Source organism: Saccopteryx leptura, chromosome 9, assembly GCF_036850995.1.
Source record: "Saccopteryx leptura isolate mSacLep1 chromosome 9, mSacLep1_pri_phased_curated, whole genome shotgun sequence".
NCBI lineage: Eukaryota > Metazoa > Chordata > Mammalia > Chiroptera > Emballonuridae > Saccopteryx > Saccopteryx leptura.
In genome coordinates, this window is record NC_089511.1 from 10,975,264 (window position 1) to 10,989,530 (window position 14,267).

The 14,267-nt window shown below is 41.6% G+C and overlaps 1 protein-coding gene across 9 annotated transcripts in view; it reads right to left on the minus strand.

Annotated features, from left to right (window-relative positions):
• The window catches only part of CNOT1 (CCR4-NOT transcription complex subunit 1), an 89,488-nt gene that overhangs the window by 38,909 nt on the left and 36,312 nt on the right, over positions 1 to 14,267 (minus strand). For all 9 annotated transcript variants that reach the window (XM_066349477.1, XM_066349474.1, XM_066349478.1 and 6 more), the window contains 6 exons: positions 11,239 to 11,412; positions 10,296 to 10,423; positions 8,770 to 9,010; positions 6,301 to 6,420; positions 4,859 to 4,981; positions 4,522 to 4,673 (listed from right to left, as the gene is read on the minus strand). In XM_066349477.1, coding sequence (XP_066205574.1) covers positions 4,522 to 4,673; positions 4,859 to 4,981; positions 6,301 to 6,420; positions 8,770 to 9,010; positions 10,296 to 10,423; positions 11,239 to 11,412 — 938 coding nt within the window. The remainder of the gene's footprint in view (positions 1 to 4,521; positions 4,674 to 4,858; positions 4,982 to 6,300; positions 6,421 to 8,769; positions 9,011 to 10,295; positions 10,424 to 11,238; positions 11,413 to 14,267) is intronic.

Here is a 14,267-nt window from a genome sequence, read left to right on the forward strand (position 1 = left end):
GAAAATGAAGGAGGGGGTGCATGCAAGAAAGAGACAGGAACGTTGATCCTGTCCCTGACCAGAATGGAACTGGACACTAATATGCTTTGAGATGGTATTTTGACCAACCAAGCCACTTAGCCAGGGCAATGGTCTCAATGAATTATTATTATTATTATTATTATTATTTTAATTTTTCTGAAGCTGGAAACGGGGAGACAGTCAGACAGACTCCCACATGCGCCCGACCGGGATCCACCCGGCACGCCCACCAGGGTCTACGCTCTGCCCACCAGAGGGCGATGCTCTGCCCCTCTGGGGGCGTTGCTCTGCTGCGACCAGAACCACTCTAGCGCCTGGGGCAGAGGCCAAGGAGCCATCCCTAGCGCCCGGGCCATCTTTGCTCCAATGGAGCCTTGGCTGAGGGAGAGGAAGAGAGAGACAGAGAGGAAGGAGGGGGGGTGGAGAAGCAAATGGGCGCTTCTCCTATGTGCCCTGGCCGGGAATTGAACCCGGGTCCCCCGCACGCCAGGCCGACGCTCTACCATTGAGCCAACCGGGCAGGGCCGGTCTCAATGAATTTTTTAAAGAGACCAAAATCATATAAAGTATGTATACTCTTCTACCACAATGAAATTAGAATCAGTAACAAGGCCCTGGCCATTGGTTAGAACATGGGTCAGGAACCTATGGCTCGCGAGCCAGATGTGGCTCTTTTGATGGCTGCATCTGGCTAACAGACAAATCTTTAATAAAAATAATAATAATAATGTTAAAAATATAAAACATTCTCATGTCTTACAATCCATTCATTTCCTACTGCTCATGTTCATAGTTGCGGGTGGCTAGAGCCAATCACAGCTGTCCTTCGGGACAACAACAAATTTTTATTGGATAATGCGTAATGTTCACGGGTCGTTGTATGGCTCTCACGGAATTACATTTTAAAATATGTGGCGTTTATGGCTCTCTCAGCAAAAAAGTTCCCTGACCCCTGGGTTAGAACACTGTCCTGATACACCAAGGTTATGAGTTCAATCCCAGGTCAGGGCACATACAAGAGTAACCAATGAATGCATAAATAAGTGGAACTACAAACTGATGTCTTTCTCTCCATCTCTGCTTTCTTTCCCTCTCTCCCTGTCAAATCAATATAAAAAAAATTGAAAAGCAGTAACAAAAGTAAAACTAGCAAATTCACAATATGTGGAAATTAAACAATATATTTTTAAACAATATACTTTTATAAACAATATATCAAAGGAAATTACAGAATACTTTCATATAATAATGAAAACACTTAATAGCAAACCTAAAGCATTTCAAAGGTGGAAATTCAAACTCAAAAACACCCCAATAAAGAAAAAAAATATCTGGAAACTGGGACAAAAGTAGAAGAGGAGAAAGGGTATATAAATGGTAACAGAAGTAGAATTTACTTTGGGTGGTGATCACACAATATATAAATGATGTATTATATACAACTGTACACCTCAAACCAATGTCAAACCAATAAATTTGATTTAAAAAACCATCATGTAACCAACTTCTAATTTCCCGTAATCGAGAAATAAAAATTGGCATATTAAAAAAAAAATTCTGGCCTGACCAGGCGGTGGCGCAGTGGATAGAGCATCAGACTGGGATGCAGAGGACCCAGGTTCGAGACCCCGAGGTCCCCAGCTTGAGTGCGGACTCATCTGGTTTGAGCAAAGCTCACCAGCTTGGACCCAAGGTCGCAGGCTCGAGCAAGGGGTTACTCAGTCTGCTGAAGGCCCATGGTCAAGGCACATATGAGAAAGCAATCAATGAACAACTAAGGTGTCACAATGAAAAACTAATGATTGATGCTTCTCATCTGTCTCCGTTCCTGTCTGTCTGTCCCTATTTATCCCTCTCTCTGACTCTCTCGCTGTCTCTGTATAAAAAAAAAAAAAAAAAAAATTCTGGCCTGTGGTGGTGCAGTGGATGGAATGTCAACCTGGGATTCTGAGGTCCCAGGTTCAAAACCCTGAGGTCGCTGGCTTAAGCTCAGAGTTGTAGAATTGAGCAAGGGATCACTGGCTCAGCCTAAGCACCCTCTTCCTCCATTAAGGCACGTATGAGAAGAAATAATTGAACAGCTAAAGTGCCACAATTACAAATTTATGCTTCTCATCTCTTCTCTCTTCCTGTCTCTCTTGTCAAAATAATTAAAAGAAAAATAGATGCCTGACCAGTTGGTGGCGTAGTGGATAGAGCGTCAGACTGTGATGCGGAGGACCCAGGTTCGAAACCCCAAGGTCACCAGCTTGAGTGCGGGCTCATCTGGTTTGAGCAAGGGATCACTCGGTCTGCTATAGCCCCCAGGGTCAAGGCACATACAAGAAAGCAATCAATGAACAACTAAGGTTCCACAACAAATAATTGCCTTATTTTTTCTTTAGGGAGACAGAGAGAGTCAAAGAGAGGGATAGACAGGGACAGACATACAGGAACAGAGAGAGATGAGAAGCATCAATCATCAGTTTTTCGTTGAGACGCATGATCATCTCAATGGATGCAGGTAGAGGCATATGTCAAAATGCTTTCATGATAAAGCACCCAACTAACTATAACTAGAAGGTAAGAAAAACTCAACCTGAAGGGCATCTAAGATACATCACACTAAATAAAATAAATCACACTTAAGAGTGAAAATAGGGACTTTCCTCCTAAAAATCTTAAGACAGGGATGTCTGCTCTCACTACTTTTATTCAACAATAGACTGAAGGTTCATGCTAGAGAAAGTTGGCAAGAAAAAGAAAAGGCACCCAGGTGGGAAAGAAAAAATAAAACTATCTCCAATAACCAATGATATGACTTGTATAAAATACTCAACAAGTGCAAGACTTGTGCAATGAAAACAACAAAACATCACTAAAAAAATATTACAGAAATAGCCTGACCAGGCGGTGGCACAGTGGATAGAGCATTGGACTGGGATGCAGAGGACCCAGGTTCGAGACCCCGAGGCCGCCACATTGAGCGTGGGCTCATCTGGTTTGAGCAAAAAGCCCACTTGAACCCAAGGTTGCTGGCTCCAGCAAGGGGTTACTCAGTCTGCTGAAGGCCCGCGGTCAAGGCATATATGAGAAAGCAATCAATGAACAACTAAGGTGTTACAATGCGCAAAGAAAAACTAATGATTGATGCTTCTCATCTCTCTCTTTTCCTTGTCTGTCTGTCCCTGTCTATCCCTCTCTCTGGAAAAAAAAAAAAAATTACAGAAATAAATGGATAAACATCTCAGATTCATGATTAGAAGACTCAACTTTGTTGAGCGGCATATTCACTAAAATGATCAAAAGTTGCAACACAATCCTTATCAAAATACCAGTGGACTACTTTCCAATTTCTTTGCAAAAGTTGACAAGCTGGTCCTAAAATTCATATGGAAAAACAAGAGACCCAGAACAACCAAAACAATCTTGAAAAAGAGCAACTAATTTAAAGATTCATACATCCCAACTTCAAAACTTAATAAAAAGTTCTAGTAATCAAGACAGTGTGGAACTGATATAAGGATAGACATATAGATCAATGGAATAAAATTAAGTGTCCAGAAATAAAACATAGACATATGAGCAGTTGATTTTTTTTTTTTTTTGTGACAGAGAAAGGGACAGACAGGAAGGGAGAGAGATTAGAAGCATCAATTCTTCGTTTGCGGCACCTTAGTTGTTCATTGATTGCTTTCTCATATGTGCCTTGACTGAAGGTGGGTTGCTACAGCTGAGTGAGTGGCCCTTGCTCAAACCAGATGAGCCCATGCTCACGCTGGCAACCTCAGGGTTTCAAACCTGGGTCCTCCATGTCCTAGTCTGACACTCTATCCACTGCACCACCTGGTCAGGCTGGGCGATTGATTTTATATAAAAGGGAAAGACCAGCCTTTTCAACAAATGGTGTTGGGACAAACATCCACACCCAAAACATGTAACTGAAACCCTATCATACACCTTATATAAAAAAAAAACAGGCCCTGGCCGGTTGGCTCAGTGGTAGAGCGTCGGCCTGGCGTGCGGAAGTCCCCGGTTCGATTCCCGGCCAGGGCACACAGGAGAGGCGCCCATCTGCTTCTCCACCCCTCCCCCTCTCCTTCCTCTCTGTCTCTCTCTTCCCCTCCCGCAGCCGAGGCTCCATTGGAGCAAAAGATGGCCCGGGCGCTGGGGATGGCTCCTTGGCCTCTGCCCCAGGCGCTAGAGTGGCTCTGGTTGCGACTGAACGACGCACCGGATGGGCAGAATATCGCCCCCTGGTGGGCGTGCCGGGTGGAAACCGGTCGGGCGCATGCGGGAGTCTGTCTGACTGCCTCCCCGTTTCCAGCATCAGAAAAAAAAGAAAAAAAAAAACAGAAAAAAACAAACAAAAACAAAAAAACTCAAGTGAAGCTGGTATGTATTTTTAGTATACAGTACTTTAAATTTAAAAATTATTTATCCATTCTTCCCCAAATCAACAATTACCAATATAATTCAATTCCAAAATTAGACGGTCATTTTCAAGCATGCTCTTCTTACCCTGCACAAGCTTGTAAACAGGCCAACATCGTCGCCAGAGTTTCTGGAGGAAGTTGTGCACTTTTGGGCTGATCTTTCTCTGGGGCAAGTCCACCCAAGATAGAAGGGCACCGTCTCTTTAAAAAAGTCATGCATGCCTGGATAAAAGGCTCCTGAAAAAAGAGAACATCTCTGTGTATTTGAAATTGATTTTAACTGATTATAGATTAAAGACTAAGCACCATGACTAAAATCCAGAGTAACATCTTAACTGACACAATTAAAAGGTAATTTTTCTCTTCAACTATTTTAGACATTAATATTTAAAATCAGTAATAAATGGACAAATCCTGCTTACTCCATGCTCTCGAATTTTATCTGTGAGCCACTTGTCAAGTTTGAGGTATTCACGACGTGAAGCAAGTGCAGCAAGGTCAATAACAAAGGCAAATGGAGTACCATTTAGCAGCATTGACAAGGCCTAGAAAAAGAACATTAGAAACTACAAGTCAAGCAATTAAATCATTTTCTATCTCTCTGTCCTATTTTCCGTTTCTGGCTTTTATTTTCATAAATAAGCCTAAATAAAACATACTGCTAATATTTTTGTAGCCACAATTTTTTAAGCAGCGTAGTCCTTCAATTGTAACATTAGTCTCTACTTAAAATAAGGTAAACATTTCAAACTGACTTTACCTTTAAATAGTTTACCCTGTACTTTTTCAAGTAACTACTACTAAAGCAGAACAAGATACAAAACATAAAAAATAATCCTGATTCATTTTTAACAATCTAAACTCCATCTTATTCTAACCTGAATAAATCTATAACACTAGTACTATATGTACTATATGCCCCTAGTTATCAAAGGCATCAAGAGTCACACTATTTCTCAAAAGGTCAGGTTAATGCTAATGAATTTTGCAAAAGGGCTGAAAAAAGCAGCTTCTCCAAAAATTGTTATCTCCCAGATTACATCTGAGATCAATTATGACTTACTTTAAAATAAAATAGCCATTGCAAATATCACTGAAAAACTAACATAATTCAGCCCTGGCTGGCTAGCTCAGTTGGTCAGAGCATCATCCCAAGAGGTTGCTGGTTCGATCCAGTCAAGCAGATACAGAAATAGACTAATGTTCCTGTCTTTCTCTTTCCCTTCCTCTCTAAAAATCAATACACATTAAAATAACATATATATTAGATAAAAAGCTAACAAAATTCAGTCCAATAAAAATGAATTTTGCCGTATTTTTACATCTCTAAAACCACTCTGCTTCCAATCCCTTTCTAGTTAAAAAATTCCTCTCTCATTTTAGCTAAAAGTTGTTATATGCGAATTATTCCCAAGGCATCTATGTTACATAAAATGAGTTGTTTTTTATTATTAATAAATAAAAATTGGCCCTGACTCAGTGGTCGAGCGTTGGCTCAACATGTGTTGATTCCCAGTCAGGGCACACAGGAGAGTTGACCATTTGCTTCTACACCTCATCCCACCCTCCCTTTCTTTATGCTTCCCACAGCCATGGCTCCATTGGTTCAAGCATGGCCCTGGGCACGAAGAATGGCTCAGTGGAGCCTCCGCCTCAGGAACTGAAAATAGCTTGTTTGCAAGCATGGTCACAGATGGGCAGAGCATCAGCCCCAAATGGAGGGTGGATCTTAGTTGTTAGTTGGGGCATATGTGGGGAATCTCTTTATCTCCCCTCCTCTCACTTGGAAAAAGGGGAATTAAATAACTAACTAACTAAATAAATAAATAAATATAAATGTGTTATTCTGTCCCTCCAAGCTCACCTTCAAGTCCTGGGCCACATCAAGTATTCGAGACAATTTGGCCTGGTCATACTGCTCCCCTCGCATGTACCATTCTGCCATTGCATGCATGATAAGTTGGCGGATTGAGGGAGACTGTCCCTAAGAAAAGAAAAGGAGGGTTAAATAGTAAAGCTGCAGAACATCTTGACAGGCACTACTGCAAATGTCCAGCTAATTTTACTTGTTGTTTTTATGTAAAAATGAGGCCTGTCACCAGTACAGACATGAAGTATGAGCCTCAAGTACTGATCATAATGACATTCTTTGTGGGGAGAGCAGTTATTTCCACATCATGAAAATGAAGCCTGCCCCTAAACCCTGGGGCTATCTTGTCACTAAACAAATTTCTTATAAAATCTGCCTATGCATTTTCTTTTCTGATTAAAAAAAATATATTGATTGATTTCAGAGAGAGAGAGAGCGAGCGAGAGGGAGGATGTGGTGAGAGAGAGAGAAAAACACCAATCTGTTCCTGTATGTGCCCTGACCAGGGACCAAACCTACAACCTTTGAGTATTAGGACAACGCTCTAACCTCCTGAGCAAACTGTCCAGGGCTGCCTACGCATTTTTAAACAAAAAATTAGATTATGATATGAACACATGGATACATCAAGTATATATTATATATTAATTCCTTGAAGTTAAATTACAAGTTAATAGTATATAGTAAAAAGGAAACATGTTAAGGTCATTATTTCTCATTTCATAGTAGTGTTGTACTAGCATTTCTGAGAGTGGTGTTTGTTATAAGTCAATTTTCACAAATGAGAATGTCATTGTAATTATTTAAAAAAAAATTTTTTTTTTTTTTTACCAGTATACAGCCTGGATGAGAAGTGATATAAAATATAAAGGCTTGCAGCTAAATGATAAAAAACCAAATAGTTGAAATTTAGTACTTCTCAAAGAAGTGATGGCAAAGCAATTGCTATCACTCTATCTAAACCACTTTAATAACTGTTCTAGCAGTGAGAAAGATGTTAAGAATGTCTGGGTTGGCCCTGGCCGGTTGGCTCAGTGGTAGAGCGTCAGACTGACGTGCAGGAGTCCCGGGTTCGATTCCCGGCCAGGGCACACAGGTGAAACGCCCATCTGCTTCTCCACTCCTCCCCCTCTCCTTCCTCTCTGTCTCTCTTCCCCTCCCACAGCCAAGGCTCCATTGGAGCAAAGTGGCGTGGGCCCCGAGGACGGCTCTGCGACCTCTGCCTCAGGCACTAGAATAGCTCTGGTTGCAACAGAGCAACGCCCCAGATGGGCAGAGCATCGCTCCCTGGTGGGCGTGCCGGGTGGATCCCGGTCGGGCACATGCAGGAGTCTGTCTGACTGCCTCCCCGTTTCCAACTTCAGAAAAACACACACACACACACACAAAAAGAATGTCTGGGCTGCAAACTTTGGGTTAAATGTTTGTTAAACATTCTTTAATTTCTTTAAACTATTAAGTGTACCATGCACAATCTTAGTTTTTGCAAATGGAGGAGACCTGATTGAACGGCATGAAACAAAAGGCTAAAATTCTTCATTTACAAGTAGAGTACTGGAAAGTACTGATATACAAAGATAAACTACTATAAAAATAATTAAAAGAAAACAGTAGCCACAAAGGGCATGTGATGTAAAGGAAAAGATGACAGCTTTCTCTTAACCTTTTGCATTTGTCATTAAAAATACAAACTAACAAGGAAAAAAAAAAAAGCCTGACCTGTGTGATGGGTGCAGTGGTTAGAGTGTCGACCCAGAACGCTGAGGTTGCCAGGCTTGAGCACAGGCTCTTGGCTTGAACACGGGATCAGTGACATGATCCCAAGGTCGCTGGACTGAGCAAGGGGTCCCACTGGCTCAGCTTGAGCCACCCCATCAGGGCCTATACGAGAAGCAATCAATGAACAACTAAAGTGAAGCAACTACATGTTCATGCTTCTCATCTCTCTTTTGCTGTCTCTCTCTCTCAAAAAAATTTTTCATTCAATAAATGATTTCAAATATATAAAATTAAATTTTAAAAAATTGATGGACAGAAGAATTTCTGTCAAATACGTTTTACAAAATAAGAGTGTGAAAAGCACAGGAGCTTGACAGTATTTCACCAGAAACTAAAATAAAATATAAATGCTTGACTGGGGTAAAATAGAAAGTACTGCCACCGAAATTGATTTGTGACACCCCTCCCTATTTACTGTTAGAAAGTAAATGAGTACCTTCTGTTTCCTGGATCAATGATGAGGCTCCTTACTGTTATCAAAAGGATACTGTGGCCCTAGCAACATAGAGCTTTCGTAATATAGCACTAAATTTTTTAGTCCTTTAATTTTTACACCTCAATAGCCACATGATAGAAAAAGATAATAATCTTTATAGAAGTGTGACTTTTCCAGACTGTCATAATTCCAAGACTGACAACTTCCCTCACTGAACACCTTCTGACAAAGAAATGATCATGTCTTACCTGCCCATGCCATGCATAGTGCAAAATAATAGCAGAGTTAGGATGGTTCCCAAGGAAAATTGGCATCAGAGTGGAGATGAGTTCATGGCGCAAGGTGTGCCAGGAGGTGTTGATTTGCAGTAAGGCCAACACCAGCATATCTGGACAGTGTTTGATAGGGAAGCTGAAGAGCTGCTTGACTTGCTCATACTGCCCCACCTCTGCGAGCCTCAGCAGAGATTCAATCAAATCCAAGCTCTTCCTAACAAAAATGCGAGTAAGATACATCAGTGAAAATCTAGGTGTACAAAACTTATTTCAAAGGCAGTCCAAATTAACAGAGAATAAATGAGGGAAAAGGGACACCACTTGCCATTTCCATAATTACAAACACTCCTTTTATTGTGCTATAAAAAAAGAGTTAAGTTGCTACAGACACCATTTGATCTGCAAAGCCAGATGTTAACTAACCCTTTACAAGAAATTTTTGCCAACCCTACTTTCAGAAGATCTGGCAACCTCAAGGGCTTTAAACTGTCCTAAAACTACCTCCCATGGCCAAAAATAAAATAAAAATAATCTGCTACATGTCAGAAAAGTGCTCCAGTAGAGTATGGTGGAGGAAAAACAACAACATTGTAAAGCAGATGCCCTGGGGACCAATCCAAGCCATGCCCCTTTCCTATAGCCATGTGTGTGTCTCAACAGGAATGAGGTACTTCCACCAGCCTCACCTCACCTCCCCAAAGAGAAGTGATCTCCTTGTAGGAGAAACCACAAGGCCAGAGTCAGATTCTCCCTCAGAAACTTGAAACCAGAACTCAGAGAAACCACGCAATTTTGCTGAAAGTTTTAGATTTGATGGGTTGGCCATAATGAGCTATTATTTTAAAAAAGCAAATCAACAGAGAATAAAGGAATCGAATACTAAGAATATTTATAAACCTCCTTCCAACAATTAAAGTTTGAAAAAATATCTAATGGCAGACCTTACAAGAGGTGAGATGTAACTATCTAGTGATGGGATGAAAAACAGATTTTTATCCATCATCACTCTATAAAAAGTTAAGGTGGCCCTAGCCAGTTGGCTCAGTGGTAGAGCGTCGGTCTAGCAGCGTGTGAAGTCCTGGGTTCAATTCCCGGCCAGGCCACACAGAAAAAGTGCCCATCTGCTTCTCCACCCTTCCCCCTCTCTCCTTTCTCTCTGTCTCTCTCTCCTCTCCACAGCCAAGGCTCCATTGGAGCAAGTTGGCCCAGGCGCTGAGGATGGCTCCATGGTCTCCGCTTCAGGCCTTAGAATGGCTCTGGTTGCAAGAGAGCAATGCCCCAGAAGGGCCGAGCATTGCCCCCCGGTGGGCATGCCGGGTGGATCCCTGTCGGGCACATGCTGGAGTCTGTCTCTCTGCCTCCCTGCATCTCACTTCAGAAAAATACAAAAACAAAAAAACAAAGTTTCATTTAAATTTTGTAACTGCTAACTATTAATTTCTTCTTTTTTTTTTCAAGAAAGTAAAAATGACCCTTTCAAGAGCAAAATGAGTGCTTACCATGTGGCAATTTCTCGATTGTCATCCTCTGGGGGTGCTTTCAGAATATCAGTGGCAACAGTATGACAGGGATAGTCAGCAAAACAGAAGATATCTGGGTTTATAAGGGAATGCTGAATAAAGGAGAGCTGGAACAAGAGGAGAAAGTCCTTACAACCATATACAACAGTAAAGCTATAAAAACCAGGAACATTTTCATTAGGCTATTCTCAATCATAAGGTTATTAGAACGACAATTTCCCTTTAAAGATCTTAATTATTTTCTCTTTTAAAATCGCAGACAATTCAGACAGATGAAAGGTGCAGGATGTGATGGCCCTGGAGACAAACATCATTAAACAGTTTGATTGCTATACTCCAAATGAATCTGCGTAATACTAAACTATATAGGATAACATTCCTTCAAATTTATGAATTTCTGCTTTTCTGAACCATACAAAACAAATTCTACTTTAAAAGACTGTTTAAATCAATGAATAGATGGCCTTGGCCCTGGCCGGTTGGCTCAGCGGTAGAGTGTCGGCCTGGCGTGCGGGGGACCTGGGTTCGATTCCTGGCCAGGGCACATAGGAGAAGCATCCTTTTGCTTCTCCACCCCACCCCCTCCTTCCTCTCTGTCTCTCTCTTCCCCTCCCGCAGCCAAGGCTCCATTGGAGCAAAGATGGCCCGGGCGCTGGGGATGGCTCCTTGGCCTATGCCCCAGGCGCTAGAGTGGCTCTGGTCGCAGCAGAGCGACGCCCCCTGGTTGGCAGAGCATCGCCCCTGGTGGGCGTGCCGGGTGGATCCCGGTCAGGCGCATGCGGGAGTCTGTCTGACTGTCTCTCCCCGTTTCCAGCTTCAGAAAAAAAAACCAAAACAAACAAACAAACAATGGATAGATGGCCTTAGGTAAGAAATAGATCATTGTTTTTCCCCCTTCTATTGCTAAACATCATGCATTTACCTGGCCTTCTGCATGTTTCCATGGTCTATATATGAGGTCTACTGGGAACAACACCTCCATACCCAGACCCCGTTGAATGCCATAAACCACATTACGAAGTCCTTTACTGTCACGAATTTGAAATCCAGGATGGTCCAGTTCATAAGTTACTTCCTTAAAATTCAAACTCGGGTTCTAAAACGAAAAAAATTTCAAAGCTGAGTGAACTAAAAGTATACATATTTTGATGCTTCATCCAAAGAGCAAAATTAAATCTGAAGTTCAACCAAGATGTTCTAATTATAAACTCAAAATCATCTGAATCTTTCTGGCACTTACAAAAAACTTTAGAATAGTAAATTCTTTTTTTTGTTTGTTTCTTTTTTATTTTTAGTGAAAGAGAGAGAGAGAGAGAAGGGAGAGAGATGAGAAACATCAATTCTTCATTGCAACACCTTAGTTTGTTCATTGATTGCTTAATCATATGTGCCTTGACCAGGAGCCTACAGCAGAGCAAGTGACCATTTGCTCAAACCAGTGACCTTCGAGCTCAAGTCAGCAACCATGGGGTCATGTCTATGATCCCAAGCTCAAGCTGGCAACCTGAGGGTTTCGAACCTGTGTCCTCTGCGTCCCTGTATGACGCTCTATCCACTTTGCCACTACCCGGTCAAGCAAAAAGTAAGTTTTTTTATTTATTTATTTTTTTACAGGTACAGAGAGAGAGATGAAAAGAATCAATCATTAGTTTTTTCGTTGCGACACCATAGTTGTTCACTGATTGCTTTCTCATATGTGCCTTGACCGTGGGCTTTCAGCAGACCCAGTAACCCCTTGCTCGAGCCAGCGACCTTGGGTCCAAGCTGGTGAGTTTTTTCCTCAAGCCAGATGAGCTTACGCTCAACCTAGTGACCTTGGGGTCTCAAACCTGGGTCCTCGGCATCCCAGTTTGATGGTCTATCCACTGCGCCACCACCTGGTCAGGCAAAAAGTAAGTTCTTAACATTCAAACTAAATTGTCTCTACTAGCAGGGTACTCTTCACAACATACTTCTGACCCCATGAGTACACAAATGGGACTTCTCTCATATTCTACTAAGTCCCATGTCACCCTCATCCCAAACATGGCAAGTAAGTAACTCTTCATGCCAGGCCTCCTCTTTATACCAAGATTCTACTACCTTGGAACAAAGTTGCAGAAGTAAACCAATGATAAGATCTCATCAAAGCACAGCAGTATGTGCATCAAGAAAAGTCTAGATTCTGTATATCAAAAACAAACAAACAAAAAAAAAAACCACATGAGACACCTTAAAGAAACACAAAGCAAAGAAAACAAGTTTATAAAAAATAATTTACCGCCTGGCCTGTGGTGGCGCAGTGGATAGAGCATCGAACTGGAATGCTGAGGTCTCCGGTTTGAAACCCTGGGCTTGCCTGGTCAAGGCACCTATGGAAGTTGATGCTTCCTGTTCCTCCCCGTTGTCTCTCTCTCTTTCCTCTCTCTCTCTCTATTTCTCTCCTCTCATAAAAATGAATAAATAAAAATTCATAAAGAAAATAATAATTTACCATATTTCCCCTCCCCATGTATAAGACATACCTTAAATTTGGGTCCCAAAATTTGAAAAGAGAAAAAAAATTACCTCAAGTTATTGAACAAGTTTTATTCATCTTAAAAATTCATATAACTCCTCATAACTGTCAAAATTCCTATCCATTAACTTGTCCTCATCTGTGTCTGATGACAAATCACTGTCTTCATATATTGCCTCGTCCTCACAGTTCCATCTATGGCAGTGGTCAGCAAACTCAATAGTCAACAGAGCCAAATATCAACAGTACAATTGAAATTTCTTTTGAGAGCCAAATTTTTTAAACTTAAACTATATAGGTAGGTACATGCCTTATTGAGGTAGTGCCCACACATGGTATTTTGTGGAAGAGCCACACTCAAGGGGCCAAAGAGCCACATGTGGCTCACGAGCCACAGTTTGCCAACCACTGATCTATGGCATTTGAAATGCTATACGTCTACAACCACTGTATAAAATGCACCCAGTTTTGCCCTGACCAGGCGGTGGTGCAGTGGATAGAGCGTCGGACTGGGATGCAGAGGACCCAGGTTCGAGACAGCGAGGTCGCCAGCTTGAGCGCCGGCTCATCTGGTTTGGGGGGGGGGGGGGAGCCCACCAGCTTGAACCCAAGGTCACTGGCTCCAGCAAAGGGTTACTCAGTCTGCTGAAGGCCCACGGTCAAGGCACATGTGAGAAAGCAATCAATGAACAACTAAAGTGTTGCAATGTGCAATGAAAAACTGATGATTGATGCTTCTCATCTCTCCGTTCCTGTCTGTCCCCGTCTATCCTTCTCTCTCTCTGTCTCTGTAAAAAAAATAATAAAATGCACCCAGTTTTCAGACCCATTTTTTTTAACTGTGCGTCTTATACATGGGGAAATATGGTACCAAACACTTTGCACAAAGTACTAAGTATATTTTGTGCTTGAAAGAAAAAAAGGCATGTGCACATTGTATATTTAAAATCTCCAATTAAAGCATCGCAGTTTAGTTTTGCCATAAAATGACTCCTATTAAGCCAAGAAAACCTTAATGCTTGCTTTGTATATGGTACAAAAAGCGAACTACAAATGAGGTATTCTGACTCTAAGTCATCAATAACATACCCTCTAAGGTAATAACATTTAGAAACAGAATTTTTCTAAAATTTATCTCAAGTACGGACTGTGAAAGAACAGAACTATAAATGGACTGTTAAACAGCATTATCCTAGGTAAAGACAAGTTTGGTACATCCACAGGCATGCTGCCCAGCTGGTTTCCTCCTCCCATTCTTGGTAGGTATGCAATCAAAACAAAACAAACAAACCCATTGTGTATCTCAAAGTGTCTTCTACTCCCTGCCTACAAAAATGTTCAGAAGATCTTCTTTCTCCTCAATGATTCCTCACATAATCATTACTTTAAAAGAAATTAGTCCTTCCAAAACCCCACACACCTATAACCCAAACCACCAAGTCACCTCAGCGGTG